Below are 23,378 nucleotides of genomic sequence, written 5' to 3' on the forward strand. Positions count from 1 at the left end.
TGGAAAAGTTTTGGTACTTGGAATGAGAAGGGTTCTGGGTTTGACTCTCACCTTGGGCTTTTATTAGCTAGGTGATTCTGGGTAAGTTACTTAACCTCAGTAAGTCTCAGTTTCTTCTTCTGTAAAATAGGAATATTAATAATAATACAATGGCTACCTCACTGGGATTTTGTAAGCATCATATGAGACTATACATATAAAGAACTTTGTATATTTTTAAAACCTAAATAAAATTCCATTGTGTCTTAGCCAACTACATGTAAAGTGGTTATGTAAATAGTCCAAGCATGATCTCCTTCATATCACAGATGAGAAAACTGAGGCTTAAAGAGTTAAATGAGTTGCCTAAGGTCATGCAGTTCATTAATGGCAAAGACCTGAGGGCAGCCAAGGTTTAAGTTTAGTGTTCTTTCTATAGTATAGTGTCATGTCTTCTCTCTACCTGTTAGACCTCACTGTTCTCCCCTTTCTCTGAAGTCTTACACACAATTTAGTACCTCAATTATTTCTTCATTAGTTTGTTTCTACCTAATCCACCAAAATTGTACTCTGCTAAAATAGCGTTTAGCTTCTCCAGGAATCAAAAGTATCTTGCATATTGTCTCCATCCAATTACCTGAATAAGGAGTTGGTCATGATTTTAACATGGGAAATTTTGTAAAGATGTATAGATTTGTGTGTGTCTGTACATATACACGCATATGTATGCATATGTACACACATATATAAGGGTGTACATGTATATGTGTGTATATGTACGCTCATAAATACACACACATATACATATAAACACGGGATTGGGCTGCTTTCTCTATAACTTATTTCACACATTTTTATTATCTGTTTCTTTCATGACTGAACTGTATATATTCCTTAAAACATGGTTTGCAATTTAGTCTTTGATGCATTTTAAAAGAAATTTTACAATTGATCATTGTGTCAACTGACAACAAAGAACACTTACTTCATCTTTTCCTTTCATCATACATTCTTCCTTTTGTAGGATTGTGCTAGGCCAGTGTATCTGAAATAAAATACATGATAATTGGATGTGTTATAGAAACTGCATAAAAAGTTGAATCATACTGATTTTTGTACAATCCTCTTTCATTCTATTTTTGGCAAAGATGGGAAATAGTTTCTTATTTTCCTCATAGTCATCATTTATGTAACTTAAGAACGTTATTTTACTTTAAGTCTTTTCAGGATAAATAAACCAGTTTTCCCCCATCTCTTCTATATTCCTAAACTCTCTAGTCTGATGATCTCATCAATCAGTACTTTAATATCTACTTTTATACAAATGATTCCCAAATCTCCACCTTCAATCTCTTCCCCATAACCCTGGGCCACTAGTGCTACCTGCTAGATATCTACATCTATATGTTTCGTGAGCTTTTCATATTTGGTATGTCCAAAATCAAATTCATTGTTCCCCCCAAAAAAACATGCCTCATTGTCTGATCCTTCTTTCAAGTGATGTCATTTATAACACACATTATAATATTTGAGTCATTTTTTACTTTTCCCTCACCCTCATCACTTCTAACAGATGTCAAACCCTATATGGGGGGCAACTAGGTGGCACAATTCATAGAGTGCCAGGCCTACAGTCAGGAAGATTCTTCTTCCAGAGTTCTAAGCCAGCCTCAGAGATTAGTTGTGTGACCCTGAGCAAATCATTTTACATTGTTTGCCTCAGTTTCATCATTTGTAAAATGAGCTGGAAAAGGAAATTTCAAACCACTCTGGTATCTTTGCCAAGAAAACCTCAAATGGGGTCACAAGGAGTTGGACATAACTGAAAAATAAATGAACAACAATTGAGTTTGCCTCCTTAAAATGTCACATACACCTCCTCTTCTCATCTTCAATGCAAGCCAAGAGGAGATGGCTGGGCCTTCATCTCTAGCAATCTATTATAAGAGACTAGTAACTGGTCCTGCTACTTCCAGTGTATTCCCACTCCAATTTATCCTTCTCTCTAGGTTTTTGTAACATTGCTCTACCCAGGTTCTCCTCTAATCTGTCTGACTGCTCCTTATTAGTTAATCTCCCTTTTTCTCCAAATTTATCTCTGGCTCCCATGTATAATCAGTATAAAATAGGAAAAAGTACCAGTCCTATGATTTCATTGCCATAGGGAGGTCTCAGCTAGGAATATCCTATCAATGAAACTACCTTCTATGAATCTTCTATTCTTAGAGAGTTGTGAATATACTGAGAGGTTACTTGATGGTGGTTGCACACTAAGACAGTGTGACAGGCAGTATTTAAACACGTCTTCATGATTTTTAGGTCAGCTCTCTAACCACCATGCATGTTCTCTCTCTTTACATATTAATGCCATATGCAAATATGAATTATTTGCATTCATATTTAGGGAAAAGGTCAGCCTCTTAAGGTAAGGGAATCAGTCATAGATAGATAGATAGATAGATAGATAGATAGATAGATAGATAGATAGATAGATTTTAGTAACCCTGGAAGCTAATAGGCCCTTACAAATGAACCAGTGTTTAATAAATATTTGTTTATAATATAACTCCTTTAGTCTGTAAATCAAGCTTCATGTCTTCCATGAACTCTACCAAAAACTTGAGCTCTTACTGCTGCCCTCTCTGACTTTTGCACACAATTTAGCACTTAAATTTGATTCAGAAGTTGGTCATTATTTGTTTCTCATCTATTCACATTTATTCCTAAGTAGTAGTAAGCTCCTTGAGAAGAGAGACTTCGTGTTAGACTTCTCTTGCATACCTTTAAGTATCTAGCTGGAAAAACAGGAAGTGTTCAATAAATATTTGTTGACTGATTAATTTTTGATGTACCCTGACAGTGCAAATTTTTCATCATTCTTATTTCCTTCCCCCCATTTATTCTTTTAATCACTGTTGGATAAAGTAGAACTGAATAAGTTTGCATAGGTTGTCCTGGCCCTACAGATGGACGATCACCTATGCCTAGAATTGAATAGGAGAAAAAGAGCAGGCTGGATTGCACTGGCAGATTGATGAGCACTTTCAGTAAATGAGAATTGGTCCTCCACACACAAAAATCAATCTTTTTGGCATAAATATTCTTCTACTGATGTTATCTGGTTGCGAATCATGAAACAGTGAAATCTGAAGAATTAGACTATAATATGAGACTTTTTTTTAGTTCTTACACTTAGGTGCTAATGCCTTCTTCTCTGAGATTGTTGTTGTTGAGTTGTTTCACTCATATCCAACTCTTTGTGAGACCATTTGGGGTTTTCTTGGCAAAGATTCTGGAGTGGTTTGCCATTTTCTTCTGCAGCTCGTTTTAAGATAGGGAAACTGAGGTAAACAGGGTTAAGTGACTTGCCCAGGGTCACACAGCTCACACAGCTAGTAAGTATCTGATGCTGGGTTTGAACTCATGAACACGATTCCTCCTGATTCCAAGTCCAGTGCCACCTGAGATTACATTCTATGTAACATATACACACACACACATGCATACATATATATCCATATATATACACAGATACACGTATATACACACACATATACACATATATACACAAATGTGTGTGTGTGTGTGTGTGTGTGTGTGTGTGTATCTTGATTGGGACATGTGACCAACAGGATGGATGACTAAGCATTTACTACATCTCACATCTCTCCAAAACAGGACTTATATGCTGGAGATAATATAACTTTAGTTGCCTAAATAAGTTGCACAGGTTAAAACACCAAGACCCTTAAGAAAATAGCAATCTAATGAGCTAAAAGCAGAGAAGTCTAATCTATAACCTTATTTCTAAGACACTGACTCAGCAATCCCTTCCCCAACTAGGTATCATACTCTGTCAGTCTTCACAAGCCAATCCATGCGCTTATAAGAAAATTCACCTCTACCCCCCCTCCACTATTACCACCACCCCATGGCAGGGAAAACCAAAAAGCAGAAACTTGTAAGAGAATTCAATTCTGTCCCTTCCTTCAACCTATGCTATAGAAAATAAAAAAGGTAGAAGCTTCATCTGGATAAGATAGCATTGTGGCAGCAGTGAGTACTCCAGCAGAGCTCAACCAGTACACCAATGCATGTGGTAGTCCAAGGGCCCAAAAATTCAGCTGAGATAGCTTTTTCCCCTAAGAAATTACTTGTGGAAGAGACTAAGACTAGTGAAAATGAATTGCTTAGGATGGGAGGAAGCTAAGACAGCTCTGAGGTAACCCTGGGGTAACTACCATCAAAGAAGAAGGAGTCAGAAAGTGATCAATAAGGTAAGATAGGGGCAGGGGGAGCCTGAAATTACCAAAGATCTCGGAAGGAAGAAAATTCTGTTAAAGAACAATCATAAAGAGATAAACTAGCAGGGAAAATATTAATAAGAGAACAGAAGATAGCCTCCAAATCACTTAAAAATGTCACCAAAAAAAGGAGGGAGTGAGGAAGGGAGGGAATAAAGTAATGAAGGAAGGAAGGAAGGAAGGAAGGAAGGAAGGAAGGAAGGAAGGAAGGAAGGAAGGAAGGAAGGGAAAAAGGGTCACTGAGAAAAGGTTTTTAAATATACATAAAAGAAATCAAAAGGAAGGTTAGATGTAATCACAGACAGGTAAAACAGCTTTCAATGTAACATGTTCAATTTATTAGACACTTACAAAAAGAGGCTGTACATAATAGAGAGTCACAGTTTCATTTATCAACCCCTATGTTCTACTGTATATATATATATACACGTATATGTGTGTGTGTGTGTGTGTATATATATATATATATAAATACACACACACACATATATAATATATATATGGAAATGCTTGTTTTAATTAATGTTTGTTAAGATAATTTTTAAGGGAAAAGAGATATAGAGTGAAAAATAAGATTTATGAAAGTTCAGTTCAATCTGCATGTAGAATTAGGCCAGGAGTCAGGGAGACCAGAGTTCAAATCCTGACTCAGACAGTTACTAGCGATGTGACCCTGGGCAAGTTACTTAACCTCTGTCTGCCTCAGTAGCCTGAAATGTAAATGGGAATAATAATAGTCCCAACTCCTAGAGTTGCTGCTAGTATCAAATGAGATAACATAGGAATGGAGTTCAGTAGTACCTAAATATAGTACGTGCTTAATAAAGGTTGGTTGTTTTTTTCCCTCCTTTCCTTGGTAACTGTCCACCATTACCAATATTACCTTGTTTTTATTTTATGTGCACACTATGCAAACATATTATTTTCCTAATATCAGGGATTTCTTTTTTTTTTTTGTCTTTTTATCAACAATGCCTAGGATATTGCCTGACACATAGCTGGTTCTTAATAATTGCTTGTTAATTGATTAATCAGAACAAGAGGTGAACTAATAATAATTAAGTGTAGGATAAAGATAGGCAACCAAAATGCTATGCTGTAATGACAAATTATTGAAAGCCTTAAGGGCAACTGGGAGGTACAGCAGATAGAATGCTGGATCTATCAGGAAGGTCTGAGTTCAAATCTAGACTCATACTCAATAGCTATGCAAATCTCTTAACTGTTGCCCACCTCCATTTCTTATACTGTCAAATAAAGATAATAAATGAGAATAGAAACATCACCTACTTTCCCAAGGTCATTGTGAGGATTAAATGAAATGAAATGATTAAATGAAATCATACTTGTAAACCTCTTAGTACATTACCCAGAACATAGAAGGTGCTTAAAAATGCTTCTCTCTCTCTCTGTCTCTCTGTCTTTCTCTCTCTCTGTGTCTCTCTCTGTCTCTCTGTCTCTGACTCTCTGTCTCTGTCTCTCTTTCTCTCTCTCTCTCCCCTTTCTTCCGGACATTTGAGGCATTTGGTACATCTATTAAGGATTTAGGGTAAGACATGAACAAGAATCATGTAAGATGAAAAGGTCCTATAGTAGGCACCAGTAGAGGGAGCACCCACACCAATGAAATCATAGAGTCTAAGAAATAACCAAATATTTATATCCTTCCATTCTTTAAATAATGGGGTTCCATATCGAACACAGTGACCTAGTCAGAGCAATAGCCTAAGCTCCATCTACCTCTAAGTTAAGCTAAAAAGCTATCGAAACCATTTTCAAAACATAATTGACTCATGCAATTAAAAGACCAGGCTACTGACATCACTTCCTGGTTCTTTGACTATGAAAACAGCTACGAGGGGCTCTAGGAGCTCTTTATGATGTTTGGTAAACAATGATGGGCAACTCAGGTAAGGTACAGCTTACCTTGTGGGCAACTCAGGTGAAGGCTTCTTCTAATGTCATAGCAAAGCTGTTGAATAACCTACAAATTCTCATTTTGTTCCATTATCAAACATTATCTATCAGGAGATTGTCCTAAATCAAGTCTAGCCCCAAACAGTATGTTACTGGAATTAACTCAGATATCAGAATGGAAATTTCTCCATGCCATGGGTGCATGATGTGCAAAGAACACTGGAGTAATAAACAGAACTAAATTTTAATTGCTTAATTTTCAGGTGCCTCTATTTCCTAACCTGTTAAACAACAGGATTGGCCTAGAAGAACTCTAAGGTCTTTTCAACAAGGGACTATTTACACTAAATTTTGCTTTCATATTTCTATTATATATTGAAAATATGCATTATTTATTTCCCTGCATTTTTTTGGTTTTATTACCCAATGGATGAACTTTTACATAAAAAAGTACAGATTACACACACACATCCAATATATATAAATCCAATTTCATGATGATATAGACATAGATACATAGATATATACACACACACATATATACATTAGAGGGAACATAAAATTTAAGTGATTTGGGAGGGGAGGAGGGAATTAATTGATCAGATTGCCTAACTACTGCCCAAAGAAGGAAAAGCTATAAACATAGCAAGCTCAGCTTAGGTTGAAACATAGAGCATAAATGTCAACATTTAAAAGGACCCATGATTTTACTGGTAGGGATACCTTGTGCCACTGATGCAAATTATAAATCCTCTATATCTTAGTAAATGGTCTTTTTGCATTATTGTGGACCAAAACAAAACAAAACAAAAGGTCAACCTTTTGCCGATAAGATTTTCTTAACTTAGACCAGTTCTTAGACAGTACCTACTTCGCTCCTTCTACACTGAGCCTTACTTAATTATTTAAAATAATTCTCTATACTTGTGACTTGAATATAGCACATTATGCTGAGAGTCTAAATTTCCTCATGTTAGAATCTTTACTCATTCCCTCATTCTTTTAATTGTCCAAATTTTTGGCTTACCAGGATGCCTCTTCATGAAGCCAAAAGCAAATTCAGGCAAACTCTGAAAATATCAGCCAAGATGACTGAGGTTTTCATTTTTCAACTGGTTATACTGATGTCATTTAAAAAAAAACTCTAGTGCATTTCAAACCTCAAGCAAATAATTGTTTCATAGTGATTATTCCAGGGCAGAAGTTTAAAAACTAGAAAAGCTATTTTCATATGAAAACTAGTATGACTTGGATATTATTAGAGCTGACAAACCTAAGATCTTAAGATTGTGCATTCTTTTCTTAACCAAACTACCACCTGTGGTTGCCCTTAAGAAGAATTTGGCAATCAATCAAGAACAATGTACTGAGCACTTACTGGGGTGTATAAGAGGTTATCCCCTTAACAAGACTATAACTTAGTTGAGTTATACATGCACACATTAAAGACAGAAAGGAACAGAAGGGGTAAAAAATAGGTAGCTTGCTATAGTCCCTCAAACTTTCTAGAATTCAGTTTTCTATCTGTAATGTGATTAGGTTAAGCTAGCTGAATGATTTTCAAGGTTCCTTCAACTCTAAATCTTATGGTCTTATGATTTATTATAAGTTCTAATTTTTTGTAATGAAATTAGGGTGTTGAACTAAGTATCCCCTAAACTCTACTCTAACTATGAAACTATGTTCCTATGTGTTTATGCTCCTATATACTTAATGTTCCTATTTTCTAACCAATGAGTTTTCTCTGAGCTCAGAGAAGAGAAAGAATTACTTTGGTCTGTTAGGTTCCAGAGAACATATGATGGATAGAATCCCAGAGGTAGAGAGGAGAGGGAAAGAATGATGTGATCAAAGACACAAAGGTAAGAAAGACATCCACAGAGACTCCTAGCACTTGTGGACTAATCAATGGGAGAAAAGCCACAATGAAGTTGAATATAAGCCTTGGGCATTACTGTGAATGAAAAAGAGATCAGGTTTGGCTGAGGGAATTTTAAAAATGTCGACAAGGCTGAAGATTGCACCCTTCATTTCATCACCAGTGTGAAAAAAAGGCATAAAAAAGACCACAATGGAAACAGAGGGGAATATTTTGCAGCCAGAATGTGTACATGTTCTGCCAACTTAGTACAGAAGATGATTTTCCTCATTTCTTTTGGCAGTCAGAATAAGCCTTTTTGGTTCTGCTCCACAGTTTAATAACAATAAAACCTCATGAAATGAAACTGTTTGTTCCACACAAAACATTGTTAAAATGTAACAAAAGGGTATGGTGGTACTTCAAAATTCTCTATTCAACAAAGTAAATAAAAAGTGAAAGGTCAAATACATCCAATTACATGATGATACTACCTTTAATATTTCTGTAATCATCCTTGTGCTGATTAACAGACCATGTCCTAGCCTTTCATAACCTATGTCTGGGACTAAAGATTAAAAACAAAATTTAAAAAAATATGGTCATTTTTTCTGGGCACCCCATTGGGTCTCATAATGATAGCAAAATTAAGATTATTACAGCTTATTATTATAAGATGTTATTATGACACCCAACAGAAGTGTAAGCAGGCAGGAACAAAATGACAACGATGAACAGATTTTATTGCCTAAATGAAAAGGATCATTTCAATAATTTTCCCCATAAAATGGCATATTTAATTTCAGCCAAGATTATTGCAGTATATTTTAAGTGAGCCATTCCACAGTATAATTCTCTCCAAGTTACACCTCTGATTTTACTATTTTAATTCTAATTCTTAGGCCATTGGGTTTATATGTTTCTTTGTATGGACAGATGACATATATATACATATATATATATCCAATACTGCCTCCCAAATGTGTATTTTACTTGCCTGCCTCATGGGCAAATATTGTTGAAAGGCAATAAAATGGACTTTGTTTGCAAAACATTAAAAGTCAGGTACTAATTGGTTGTAAATGGTAGCCTTTAACCTGCCACATGTTCATTGTCTTGGTGTTTAGGCTTTTAAATTTATTTATAATGACTGCAGTCAATGTTTCAAATTGGTCATGTGCCAGAACTATAGTCTTTTGGTACTTTGGCAAGACAGTCTGATGAGTAATTCTCCAGAGCATTTATACTAGAGCAACATTATAACTACACAAACTATATTGGCCCAATGTATGACCTTCTTTATGAACAGTTATTGCTGTCATTAATGTAATTTGCCATCTGAAATCTATATGCAAATTATGTCCTTAATGCCTTTTCCCACATTCAACATAAAATTAATCTCACTTCTAAAATATGTGGGATTGTATCACCTTTATGAGATCATTAAGCTGAATAATTAAGGGAAGTATAAAATAAAACTGTCAACAAAATATTTCTACAATTACTATATATGCCCTGATCTGAATATGAATAGTGTAACTTTATAGACAGGATAGATGAGAAATACATTTTTTAAATGGAACTGGATTGCTTTTTTGGAATCAGAATTTTAGAGAGGAAATAGAGATAAAGTTCAGGGAAAATAAATAGAAAAATTGTTATGAAAAATACACAGCTTAAACAAATATATGGGTTATTTTCTTCTTAATGCAATAAGAAAACAAGAATTTTACAACCCTTGTCCAATATAGGTATTCAGAAAGAGCAAGGACTTCATAGGGTGGGACCTATAGAGAACATTAAAAAGATTGTTCTATCATGCAGCATCTTATGACATCTAAAGCACTATTAATTATGAGTTGTTATCATTATACATATAGATACCAAATAGGTCCAGTTTATTGGTGGGGCACTTGAAATACTCCCCATAAATCAATAAGCATGGTTTCAGGCAAAAATTGTCTATAACTATCAATCTCACTAATACCCAGTATCATTGTCTATCCTCCCCTCCCTTTTATGATAAAGTAAGCTCCTTAATAGTGAGCAAGTGCCATGGGCACCTAATAATTCAAGTTATGTCACTGGGGACTTGCTTAGCCCTACATGAGGACCCAATGATGACATCACAATTCAATTCAATTTAACAAATGATCAAGCCCTTACTACTGACTTGGTACTGTGTGGCACTTGTAGCTGGTGGGAGAAAAATCACTAATAAGTATACAGCTAGCAATGTATGAGAAGTCATGCTCCTCTATGAAAGGAAAAGCAAGCATTTTAACTGTCTTTGACAGGAAAAGTAGTTAAGAGAGCAAAATCATACTGGGCACCAAGGCTGTGCAAAAAGGTATGGTCGTTTTGGAGAGCAATTTGGAACTATGCCCAAAGGGCTATACAAATGTAGATACCCTTTGACCCAGCAAGAGCACTTCTAGGGCTGTATCCCAGAGAGATCATACAAATAGGAAAAGGACACACAAGTACAAAAATATTCATAGCAGCTCTTTTTGTGGTGGCAAAGAATTGGCAATTGAGAGGATGCCCATCAATAGGGGAATGGCTGAACAAGTTGTGTTATATGAATGTAATGGAATACTATTGTATTATAAGAAATGATGAACAGGCTGATTTCAGAAAAACCTGGAAAGACCTGTATGGTCTGATGCTGAGTGAAGTGAGCAGAACCAGGAGAACATTGTACACAGTTACAGCCACGTTGTACAATGACTAATATTGATAGACTTAACCTTTCTCAGCAATACAAGGATCTAAGACATCTCCAAAGTCCTCATGATGGAAAATGCTGCCCACAAAGAAGAAAGAACTATGGAGTTTGAATGCAGATCAAAGCATACTATTTGGTAGTTTTTTTTCTTCTGTTGTGTTTTGTTTCCTCTTTCTGGTGGTTCCTCCTGTTGGCTCTAATTCTTACTTACATCATCACTAATGTGAAAATATGTTTAATAGTAATGTATATGTATAACCTATAGCAGATTGCATGCCATCTTGGGGGGAGAGGGAGAAAAATTTGAAGCTCAGAAGCTTATGGAAGTGATTGTTGATAATTTAAAATAAATTAATTTTAAAAAATTTGAAAAAAATTCTTACAAAAAATAAAAAGACGATATGGCCAGGCTATATGAATATACCTGATTCTTTGGGAAGCATATTCCTGAAGTTCAGTGTCTGCCTTCTTATATCTTCTTGAATGAAGCCATCACAATGTGCTTCTAGATCTAGATCCAGAAGGGATCCATGAGGTCATATAACCCAATGGACCCTAGGTTAAGAACCTCTGTTGCAAGAATGGAATCATTTTCTGAAGCACATTTTACCACACTGTTACAGTTAGTTTAGCTTAAAAAATTCCCAAAGGCACATTGGAATGCAATGTATTCCTACCTGGAATATCACGTCTAATCTTTTTGTACCAATAAGTGTGAAGGAGGGGAAAGAAAAAAAAAAGCGAATGAATTGAACATCACCATATAATTCCATTGTAAATGCATCAAAAATGAAACAAATAGTAAGGTCAACAAGTAGTTTTTCTTCTTTCTAGTTCTCCACTCCTTTTTTATTCCTGCTGGCAAGGCAAAATACAAGACGAGCCTCATTATGTGTTGTCAAAAAATCAACTGACTTTTTTTTTTTGGTAAGGCTTGAATCTCACAGAAAGATCCTACATTAAATTAAATTTGTTGAGGAAAATATGTCCCTTCTTTATCTGAGGTTTTGCTTTCCAGTGGTTTCCTCCAATTGTAGGTGAATGAAGGCAGCTGAACGCTCATGAATAGAGGAGGTCAACATATAGTTCAAGGATACATGGGGACTGGGGACAGACAGGAGGTACTCAAGAGGAGCAGGCACGGGGGACAATGGGAAGAGCAAGGCGAAGGTCTCCTCTTTCTGTGTAGAAGGTCTGAAACCAAGCCCCATATCCTGAGGTGGTAGTAGTCTCTCTGTATTCACCCTTCCACTTTCACTTCAAAGTTTGTTTTTTTTTTTTGGCAGGGGAGGATTTGGGAGAGGCTGAGGAGTGTGAGAGGAAGGGTAGTAGCTAAGAGGGAGTGCACAGTACAATACAGCAAAGTTAACTTTTTTTAATGCAGATTTCTTTTGAATTTTTTTATGTGAAGTCAAATTTGCAGAATATGAATTTACCTAAAACAAGAACTGACTGTATAGGGTTTGGTCCTATCCTTAGTTTCAAGCTTCCGCTGGTACTCTTGGAACATATCCCCACAGATAAAAGAAGACTAACATAATAACAGACTTATGCACAACACTTTAAACCATATTTAAAAGCCTTGAACATTTTCAAAAGGGATTTTAAATCTCTTCTTGATGATCTCTCCTTTAATTTACTCAAAACAAAAACATAGACAGATAGATAAACAAAGAAATAAAATAGAATCTATCCTCTCTAATTATGAACCCTCCATTGCCACTTACTCCACACTTAAAAATCTTCTATATCAACAACCATTCTCTTCTTTGCTCAATTCTGATGAGAAGTCCTCTCATCTCCTAATGAAGGTCAAAGTCTTGCGCACTTGATCTCCTTTAGTCCTTTCATTCATTCATATTTTTTATTCTCTCTCCTCGCTCTTTTCTCTCCTTAGCTTCTGTCCTGCTGGATTCAAAAATGCATACATCTTCCTACTTAAACAAATCTCACTTGACCATGCCATTCTCTCAGGCCACTAATATATCTTCCCTCTGTTTCACAGCGAGCTCCTCAGAAACAAAACAAAACAAAACAAAACAATTGCCTCCAATTTCTCCCCCTTCTACTGACTTCTGGCTATCCAGCTTCCCACTGTCACCCAAGTGAAACTGATCTCAAATTCAGCAATGCTTTCTTAACTACTATATTTAATGATCTTTTCTTAGGCTTTCTCCTTATCATCTCTGCAGCTTTTGCTCCCCCTCTTTCCTGGATTCTTTCTTGTCATTTGGTGTCCACAATCCTGCTTGCTATCTCTGCGTTATGCTTCCATTTGTATGATTTCTCTTCTCTAGCTTTGTTTGCTAAATCATCATTCAATTTCTAAAACCTAGAAACATTTTTGTTCCTTGTCCTGTTTTCTAATGTGTGTGTATATGTGTGTGTAGATACACAAAGACACAGACACACACACACACACACACACACACACACATATGCCCTTATATACATATATTACTGATAGACTTGCTTATTCTAATTAGCAAGTCACAGGAACAACAGTGAATCGGGTATATGTTCAAATATTTTATATACACACATTTGTATTGGTATGTGAAAGATTTAGAAAGTAGACATGATATGATATAGATATTTGTATTTAAAATACTATGATAAAATGGTTCTTCTCCCCCAAAATGATTTTTGATTGAGAGAGGATCCTAGGCTGATTGACATTTGCATACTAAATTCAAGCTCATCATTTTCCTGTTGTCAAAAGACAAATTACAAACTGTTAGTGACCACATGAAAACAGACCCTAATTCAGTAATAAAGGAAAAGCAAAAGAAAACAACTCTGAAGATTCACCTCACACCCTCAAAACTGAGAGCTAAAAGTGGTGCAGCTTATGAGTTGTCCCAATTGTTCTGGAAAACAACTTGAAATTAATCTAGAAAAATGCCTGACTTTTTGGTGACCAACGATGTTTTTCACTCATTTGCAAATAGATACTCTGTAGATGGACATTTTTATTGTTCTCTTTGAGGAGATATCTATAGAATGTGATGTAATAAATGAGAATTAGATTCAGAATTTTTAAAAAAAAATTCTAGGCTTAACTACAAATAATGACTTTTCTTAACTGTGCAATTAGGCAAGTCTTTTAAGCTTTCAGAACCTCAGTTTCCTCATCCGTATCAATACTTATAGGCAGCTAGGTGGTGCTGGGCCTGAAGTCAGGAAGATTCATCTTCCTGGCTTCAAACCCAATCTCAGACACTTATCAGCTGTGTGACCCTTGACAAGTCACTTAACCTTATTTGCCTCAGTTTCCTCATCTGTAAAATGAGCTGGAGAAGGAAATGACAAACCACTCCAGTATCTTTGCCAAGAAAACCCCAAATGAGGCCACAAAAAATCAAACACAACTGAAAACAACTGAACAACAACAAATTAATACTTATGATGCCTACTTCACAGATTGTTGTGAGGATCAAAGGGATTTTGTAACTATAATCAGTTATTATTATTGAAGTATGTCTCATTTTAAAAAAATGTTGCCATCAGCTCCATGTGGTTAAGCTCTACCCCTAGATTATGGTTTCACTGAATTTTCAGATACACTGAGAACATTTTACAAATCTATTTTATAGGCCACACTCTAGTATTAAAAACGAATTCCCAGAGTGGATGAAATTCGAGTGGAGCTCCTGTTTCTAGGAAATAAAATCTGGGTGCTGAAACCAGGAACCTCCTGAAGGTAATTGTGACAAAAAATTTTATAGTTGGGAACTATGGAAAAGAAGATGAACACTGGCTATTTCTTTTTCAAACTCAAAGATAGACCTGCTGTATCCCTTAGCCTCACTCTAGAATTTTCATAATGTAGAAGGAATGGAATAAGGACCAATTTTGGTTCACAGAGAAAGTACATTGTGGAGGCCTTTACAGTTTTTTTTTTATCACACTCTACACAATAACTTTATTGGATAGATAATCCTACAAGGATCATTATCCCCATTTTATAGATGAGGAAACTTAGCTAAGTAGATGATACTCAAGGTCCCAAAGCTAGAAAACAGATAAGTTGGATTGGGAACTCAAATCTGTCTCTAACCCCAAATGTCCCCTTAGTTTAGACTGGGATGATATGACATGAGTCATTGAACAAAGTAGGTTTACTTTGTCCAAACACAGAAAGGACAAAAAGCAATAATTCAGAGGCACTAACTTCTCTGGATATGCCTCCTGCCCTCTGTCTGGAAAGGCATCGAATATGTCTATTTCCATGTTCTCAGGATCCACTGAGTGTGAGAGGCCCTGAGTGCACATGGCTGGGATCTTTTATAGTCCCAGTCCTGAAATATGTGTCATGGAGTCTGTGGCTAGTCAGGTTGAATGAGGGAGGAAGTCAGAGAAACTATGTCCAGAAAACACTGGTCCTATCCAAGACACATGTTCTTTTGTACTTATATTTCAGTTCTTTAATGGATATTGATGATCTCCTCAATAGAGGTACTCCATTCTATCAAAATTTATCCTTCTATGTGATTCTTGATCATATCCTTAAAATCCTCCAGAGGCAGGCCATATCTTCTTGGAGGAACTTCTCCAGGTCTTTTGTTATACTATGAATGTAAATGATTTTTTTTCTTTTTGTTTCTATTATTTATGAGAGAACATTAGAATATTATCTGTCATAGCAAGAAATAAAAACAAAAACAAAACAAAAACCCACTATATCCATTGCCTTCCAAAGTAAAGCTGAAGAAAACATGGAGTAAGGGAGCAAGGGGCTTTAAAAGAGAAGATGATAAAAACAGTCTAGAAAACAAAGCCATAAAAGATTTCAGGAAAAGGTTTCAATCCGTATCTGATATGTCATTGTGTGATTCTTATTCAATTCAATTCAATTGAAAAAAAATTTAGTAAGTGCCTCCTATGCATCAGGTATTGTACTAGGTCTTGGAAACACACAGACAACAACTAAACAGTCTCTGCCTTCAAGAAGCTTACATTCTTTTGGGGAGGGAAGAACCTATACATAGAAAACTAAATAAAAAATATATACAAAGTCATTTCTGGGGTAAGGACTAATAGCAATTGGGGGAATCATGATACATTTCCAGTAGGAGATATCATAAGCTGAGCTGTGAAGGCAGGGAAGATATTCTATGAGGTAGAGATGATGATGGAGTGCAATCCATGAATGGATTGTGAGAAGGCACAGAAACAAGAATTGTAGCATAATGTGATTTGATCACTTTTTAATTTTTTTGCTATTTTGAGACTCAAAATAGGGTGGTGGGGTAAAGTGCCAGCCTTAAAATCAGGAAGATCTAGGTTGAGATATGGCTCTGACACACCCTAGCAGTATTATTGTCATGAGCAAGACATTTAATATCTTTGTGCCACAGGATATGCTTTATGGGTATAAATTATGGGTTATTTGCCAGTCTCCTTCAATGGAAGGGTTTCCACAGTGGGAGTTCCATAGCCTGATGACATCACAAATTCAGATACCATGTACATGCACATTTACTTTTTAAAATATATTAATCCTTTTTTTTCCTCCCCATTGTCTGTCTTATTTGTTGTAATACTTTTTAGTAAGTAACTTTTGAAAAGTTCATTTATTCATGCAATTATTTTGAGAAAGAAGAGGTAAAACCTTCAATTCAATAGACAGTGTTGTGTCCTATTCTTTAAATATATTGAAAGCCAAGAATGATGTTCTATTTAATTTTTGTTTTGTTTTAAGGATTAGTTGAAAGATATACATTTTTCACAAGAGAGTGAAAGCTCACAACAGAAAACCTTCAAAACAATCACTAGGTGAGTTAGGCATACTTCATTTTCAGCTATATATACTCTTTGAAATCTAAATGTATTTTAAAGCCATTTTGCTACTTTTCTCAAGAATATTCTTACTATATTCAATCTACTTACATTTTCTATAAATCACTCAATTCACTGTATAAACACTTATGACTAATTCATTTTATGCATGTACACAGATTAACTTCATGTTGTTCAGATTTAAAGCCAAGACAAATCCCTCTAGTTATGAAACAGAAAGGAATTTGCTTAAATAGTATAAAGAAAACTCTGCCTCCCCCGTTGGGAACCTGCTGACCTTTTAGGGAATCTGCTCTTGCTCCAATAACTTAATACAATTGTGTAGCCCTTCGTAGAAAATTTTTTGAAATTATGAAAGGTATAAAAACAATTATAATAAAAGAAGCATATGGAAAACTGTTTTCTACTCACAACAATTTTCGAACATTTTTATTGAAACTTAAAAGTTATAATTCATTATTAAAACAAAGGAGTTTGAATAATGACAGATATGGAATATGTTCAAAAGAGTGAAGGCAACCTAAGTACTATAATGATACCCTATTTCTCAATGGTATTATGATACAAAAGACCCTATTAAAAGACCAGGAGATGGGATTTTAGCACATTGGACATATGTTCTCAGGAGGCTCTATGAGAGAACATGAACAAGTGTCATGCAAGATGAGGCACCAATGGGATGCTATTCGCACAAATTAAAAGAATATTTATTTTAATGAAATCTCAGGTCCACTTAAGTAATGGAACTAAAGAATAATTTCATGTACATCCTTTTGAAAAAAATATCTACAATTCAAAGAATTCTCACATTAACTCTGTGAACTTGAATAATTTTGCAAGAAAGCTGTTTACAGAAGTCATTTATCTAAGTAAATATAAAAGTACAAGCTATCATGAGCTTCCTAATTTGCACAGGGAAGAAAAGTACTCAACTAGAAATCAATAGTTATATTGCTGGAAATAATCAAGTTATCAAGAAGTAGAAAATTTTCTAATGTCAAAATTTTCTTTTTAAGCAAAAAAATTATATTCTTTCAACAACATACAATGCTTTTCAATTTCAATTTCAAATTCAGCACCTAGTATGTGAAAGACCCTGTGATATATATGGGAGATATAAAGGTTTAAAAACAGCACAGTCTGTGCCTTAAAAGAGTCTACATTCTATTGATGGGGAGAATTAAGGGTTTTTGACAGGAGGTTATGTGTTCCTCTAACTAGAGGTCTTAGTGGAAATTCTTGATGACTATCAAGGATGTCATAGAGAGAATTCATGCTCATGGTTAGGTTGAACTAGATGGCTTCTGAGATTTCTTCTAATTCAGAGATTCAATGATTCTAGGGGAATTATGATACCAGTGACATAAACTATAATAGTTGGAAAGGGGTGCTAGTAGGGAGTTACCAAGAGTTCTATTTTAAACACATTTAGTTTGTAGTAGCAACAAACTTTCCAACTGGGATGTACATGAGATAATTCAAAAACATGTGATGGGCAGACGTAAGAGTTCAGGTTGGAAATGTTGACACGGGAGGCATTAACATAGGGGGGATGGCTGAAAACATGATAGTGGATAAGTTTATCAAAGGTCTAAGTGTAAAAAGTGATGAGCAGATGAATGAAGGAGAGTTCTTTGAAAGATTCACAATTAAGGTTAGAGTAAGATTTCTGAAAAGAATGAATCCCAGAGATAGAAGACAATGTAAAAAAGGAGGAGATGGAGGGAGGGAAGGAGAAAAAGGGAGGGAGAAGGGGAGGAGAAGAGAGAGAGAGAGAGAGAGAGAGAGAGAGAGAGAGAGAGAGAGAGAGAGAGAGAGAGAGAGAGAGAGAGAGGTAATTTCAAGGATGTGTGGCCTAATATTTAATACCTCAGAGATATCAAAGAAGATGGTGGAAAAGCAATTGAATTAGGTTAGAAGGGATTTATAAATATCTTTAAGAAAGCAGTTTCACTTGAGAAGTAGAGGTGGAAGCTTGATTGCAGGGACTAAAAAGGGAATGGATATGGAGAAATGTAAGCTGTACATATCAATAGAACACTCAAGAAACTTTGTGGGGAAAAGAATAAATAAAGAGTTTGGGTTTTGATTATAATGAGTGGGTTTTTTTTCTTTAACAATAGAAGAGATATGAACATGTTTGAGGGAAGATGTAAATTCAGGAATTAAAAAAAAATTAATTGTTGACTATACAACACATTCTCCTGGGTGCTAGAATGAAATATAAAAATAAAACAACTCCACTGAATTCAAGAAATTTACATTCTAATAGGAAGATACAATATGCATAAAGGGTCGAGAAAGTGGTTTTGGTCCTTGAGTTACAGGGATTGTAAATGCAGCCATAGGGCTATTGTTTGTAATACTTTTTTTTTAATTCCACCAATGGTATCATTAAAATGATTCCTGTTCATAGAGTAAGAAGTAAAAAGTAGTTGGGGAGGGAGAGGAGATAGGAGTAGGAAAGATAGTAACATGGTCACATTGGATAGACTCTAGTTTCCTGGTAAATGACTGAATGGGATATGACACATGGTCTGTGGCTAAATAGATGTGACAGGTTAGATGAATTTTAACTTGTACTAGCCATTGAGAGAAGCTACTGAGAGAGAGAGAGAGACTGGAGATGCTAAAAAATGAAATGGATAATTATAGATGAGGATGCAACATATAACCGAAAAAAAAAAATCACTCAACTTATCTCCATATTATATAGCAAAGTGCTTTTGTGGCATACATTTTCAAGATTTTTCAGTTCAATTCTACACTCTGTAAGTGTAGATATAATCTATTAGTTGTGGTAAATGATTGTGATGAAATACTGCTGTGCCATAAGAAATGATAAGTTCAATTATCTTAGAAAAAGTTACGTGAAATAACAAAGAGCAAAATGAGCAAAGTCAAGAGAATACTGTATACAGTAATAGCAATATTGCTTGAAGGACAATTTTGAGCAAATAAATCATTTTGACTATTATAAATACCTAAATTAACTATGAAGGACATATGAAGAAAGACACTATCTGCATACAGAGAAAGAACTAACAAATAGAAGTATGTATAGAATGATTTTAAGTACACACACATGTATATGTATATACATGTATGTGTGTGTGTGTCTAATGGTAGCCATCTCTAGGGTGGAGGGGAGGGAAGAAAAAAGGGAAAAAAGGAATTTACATAATAACCTTATTATATATGTGAAAGGGATAGCAAGTTGTACATAATAAATATACAATTTATTATGCAATCAATTTTAATATACTATGTTGTGGGAATGCTTATTTTATTTCATAAATTAAAATTTAAATGAATAATTTTTTGACTAACATTTTCCTGACTGTTAACAGTCTTTCTCATAAAATTGTTGTATTTTGTTGTCAGTTCCCTGAGCCCTTTACCAATTTTAATTTAGGATTCAAATCTTCCAAGTCCGTCCAGAGACTAACTAATGTAAGGCAGGCATTGATACAGGGTTAATGCTGAGGTCACATATCCACATTTCTTTAGATGTCATTAAACCATCTATTGACATTGAAAAAATCCAATGAGGCTGATAATAATTCAGCATGTTCTACACATAGGTCTCAGGACAGAGGGTGTGGTAATAAGGAGGGATGTCATACAAAGAGAATGCCAAATGCAGGAGTTAGAAGACTGCTGGGGATACAGATGGGGCAAGGATTTGCTGAAAATGCATTTGACATGTTTTCCCAAATCATTTTAAATGTTGATTATTGTTGGCTAACAGCGTTTATTTCATAAAATAATTATTTCCCAAATAGCAAAAAGATGACAAAAGAATAATACTAAGAGTTAGCATGAATATAGTGCTTTAAGGTTTGCCAAGTGCTTTAGAAATACCTAATCTGGATCGTAAAAAAGGAAAAGGACCATTGTGTACAAAAATATTTATAGCGGCTCTTTTTGTGGTGGCAAAGAACTGGAAATTAAGGGCATGTCCACCAACTGGGGAATGGCCAGACAAGTTGTGGTATATGAATGCAATGGAATGCTACTGTGCTATAAGAAAAGTTGAACAGGTGGATTTCAGAAAAACCTGGTAAGACTTATGTGAACCGATGTTGAGTAAAGTGACCAGAACCAGGGAACATTGTATACAGTAACACACAGCTCTTCTCAGCAATACAATGATGCAAGCAATTCCAAAAGAGTCATGATGGGAAATGTTATCCACATCCAGAGAAAGAATTACGTAGTCTGAATACAGATTGAAGCATACTATTTTTACTTTTTCTTGTTTTTTTTTTCCTTTTTCTTTCTCATGGCTTTTCCCTTTTCTTTCACAACATGACTAACGTGGAATTATGTTTAACATGACTGGACATGTATAACCTATATCAGATTGCTTGCCATCTTGGGGAAAGGGAAGGGAAGGGAGGAAGAGAGAAAAATTTGGAACTCAAAATCTTATAAAAATGAATGTTGAAAACTATCTTTATGTGTAATTGGAAAAAATTAAATACTATTTATCTATTAAAAAAAGAAACGTGTCGTTGGATCCTTACAATAGTGCTAGAAGGTAGATGATATTATCCTTATTTTACAGATGAGGAAACTGAGGCAAACAGGTTAAGTGACCTGCTTAGGCCACATAGCTAGTAAGTGTCTGAAGCTGTATCTGAACTCAGCTCTTCCTGGCTCCAAATCCAGCATTCTATCCACCTACCACCCAGCTACCTGACAGAAAACAAAATAAACTCATGCACTTTTTTTCCTCTAAAAATAGAGCTTGATATTGCCATACCTCTCTATAGCCTTCACTGACTCGATCCAGGTTGAGGGAATACACCAGATCCCTGCCTCCCACAAACAGTCGTTCTTGGTATTCATCCAGCAACATCACATGGAGGTCGAGAAATCCAAAAGGACTATGAAAGATTGATGTCCTATTTAAATCCCAGAGCTCTGAAATACAACCAGGATATTTATGATAAATACAAAAGAAAAAAAAAAGCATGTCCCATGTTTATTCATTTATTTTAAGGGTTTTGTTTTTCACATTCAAGGAACTTGGTTCGTAAAATTTTCTTTTGACAAAGAGATGTAGACATAGATGAGATATAGATATAAGTATAGATATCTATCCTTTAGGTTACAAATTTAAAATATCTATCTATCAACATATATATAATTTATTAATTTAAATACACATCACACCTGGGAATAATTTCGAACATGTACAATAAAGAAAAAGAGAACAAAACTTGTTCATTTAGATTTTAAGGTGAGTGAGAAAAAGTCTTTGTTTACAACCAGAGAAAAGTGGTGAATCCTTTGTTATAGCCATTACTGTAAACGAAACAGGAACACAAATGAATGGGAAAATCATTCTCTAGTTTCCTCACTTGCCAGCCAGAAACTCCAACTCCTGGCAGACCTCTCCAAAGAGGTGCCCATTTAGCTCCAGATGAAAAACAATTCTGAAAAAGCCTCTAAATTATTGTTCTGAAAACCAAATTTACATTCAGATTGTCCTAAGTCTGGAAACCATCAGAACTGCTAATACAATGAGGTAAAGTTCAGTATGTTAATCACCAGTAAAAAAGAAGGGGAAGGATATCTATTTTCTACCCCCCTGATGATTGTGTTCAACTCTGGTTAGTGTTAGTAGTGGATTGGGTACCTGGAACAGTGCCTACAAAATAGTTATGAATGTGTGTGTGTACACATGTGTATATGTGTGTGTATGAACATGTGTTTTATGTGTATGTGTATGACATATATTAATTAACATTGTGACTCTAAACAACTAGGTAAAGGGACCTTTGACCATTTTTGAAATGTTATCACAAAGCAGTTCATTTCTAAAGCCAAGGCTTTTGTTGTTTTTGTCACAGCTACTTTTTTTTTAAGCTTCTAGTTTCTATTGTACTGCCTCAGCATTTAAAGAGGGTGAGGAATGAGGCCGAAGAGCTTATGCAGTTTTTGAGAGAGGGTACAAAAGACTTTTTTTCCCCAGCCCCAGGACAAAGAAATCTCAGCAAGTAGGTGATTTTTCCAAGCTGTCAAATCGGAAGGTGGTGATTACTTATGCTGACAAAATAGCGTAAGTCACATTTATTGGACATTTTGTTAAGGTTCATTAGATTTAGAGCTGATAGGAATCTTAAAGGTCATCTTGCCCAATCTCCTTATCTTACAGAAAAGGAAACTGAGGCCCAGGGGGATTCAGTGAATTGCCCAAAGTCACACAGGCATTAAGCAGAAGACCCAGGACTTAAACATAAGTCTGCTGATTCCAAATTGAGCACTTTTTACCATATGCCATATTCCTTATGAAATGTTTACTAAGACAATAAAATTCAGATAAAATAAACAATTAAAACATTTGCTCTTAGCATAGAAAATATACTCTTTTATAATTTCAGGGCACAGCCAAGACTAAAAGTGGATACTCTGAGAGGCGTGGAATCAGAAAGATCTGCCTGAGTTTAAATTAGGCCTCCCTGGCTTGCTTAGTTAGTTGTGTGACCCTGGGTATGTCATTTAACCTCTCTTGGCCCTGGTTTCCTTACTTGTAAAAATTATAATAAACGAACCTCCCTCCCAGGATTGTTATGCAGATCAAATGAGGTGACTGATATAAAGCACTCTACAAACTTTAAAGTGCTACATAAGTGCTAGCTATAATAATTATTATTCAAACAAGGCTTTTTTTTTACTTTCTTAGGTTTCTCCATTCTCTCTGCATAAGATTTCTCTGTTTCTTTCCCTTTTCACTTAATTTGTTCTCTTTTTCCTCCTGATTTCCCTCTTTATTGGCACT

The 23,378-nt window shown here is 35.3% G+C and overlaps 1 protein-coding gene across 1 annotated transcript in view; it reads right to left on the minus strand.

Annotated features, from left to right (window-relative positions):
* Window positions 1–23,378, minus strand: part of SEMA3E (semaphorin 3E) — a 345,931-nt gene that overhangs the window by 140,609 nt on the left and 181,944 nt on the right. The window contains exons 2-3 of the mRNA XM_020999789.2: window positions 21,357–21,517; window positions 965–1,024 (exon numbers count right to left, since the gene is read on the minus strand). Coding sequence (XP_020855448.1) covers window positions 965–1,024; window positions 21,357–21,517 — 221 coding nt within the window. The remainder of the gene's footprint in view (window positions 1–964; window positions 1,025–21,356; window positions 21,518–23,378) is intronic.

This window comes from Phascolarctos cinereus, unplaced genomic scaffold, assembly GCF_003287225.1.
Source record: "Phascolarctos cinereus isolate Bilbo 61053 unplaced genomic scaffold, phaCin_HiC Scaffold_1;HRSCAF=81, whole genome shotgun sequence".
NCBI lineage: Eukaryota > Metazoa > Chordata > Mammalia > Diprotodontia > Phascolarctidae > Phascolarctos > Phascolarctos cinereus.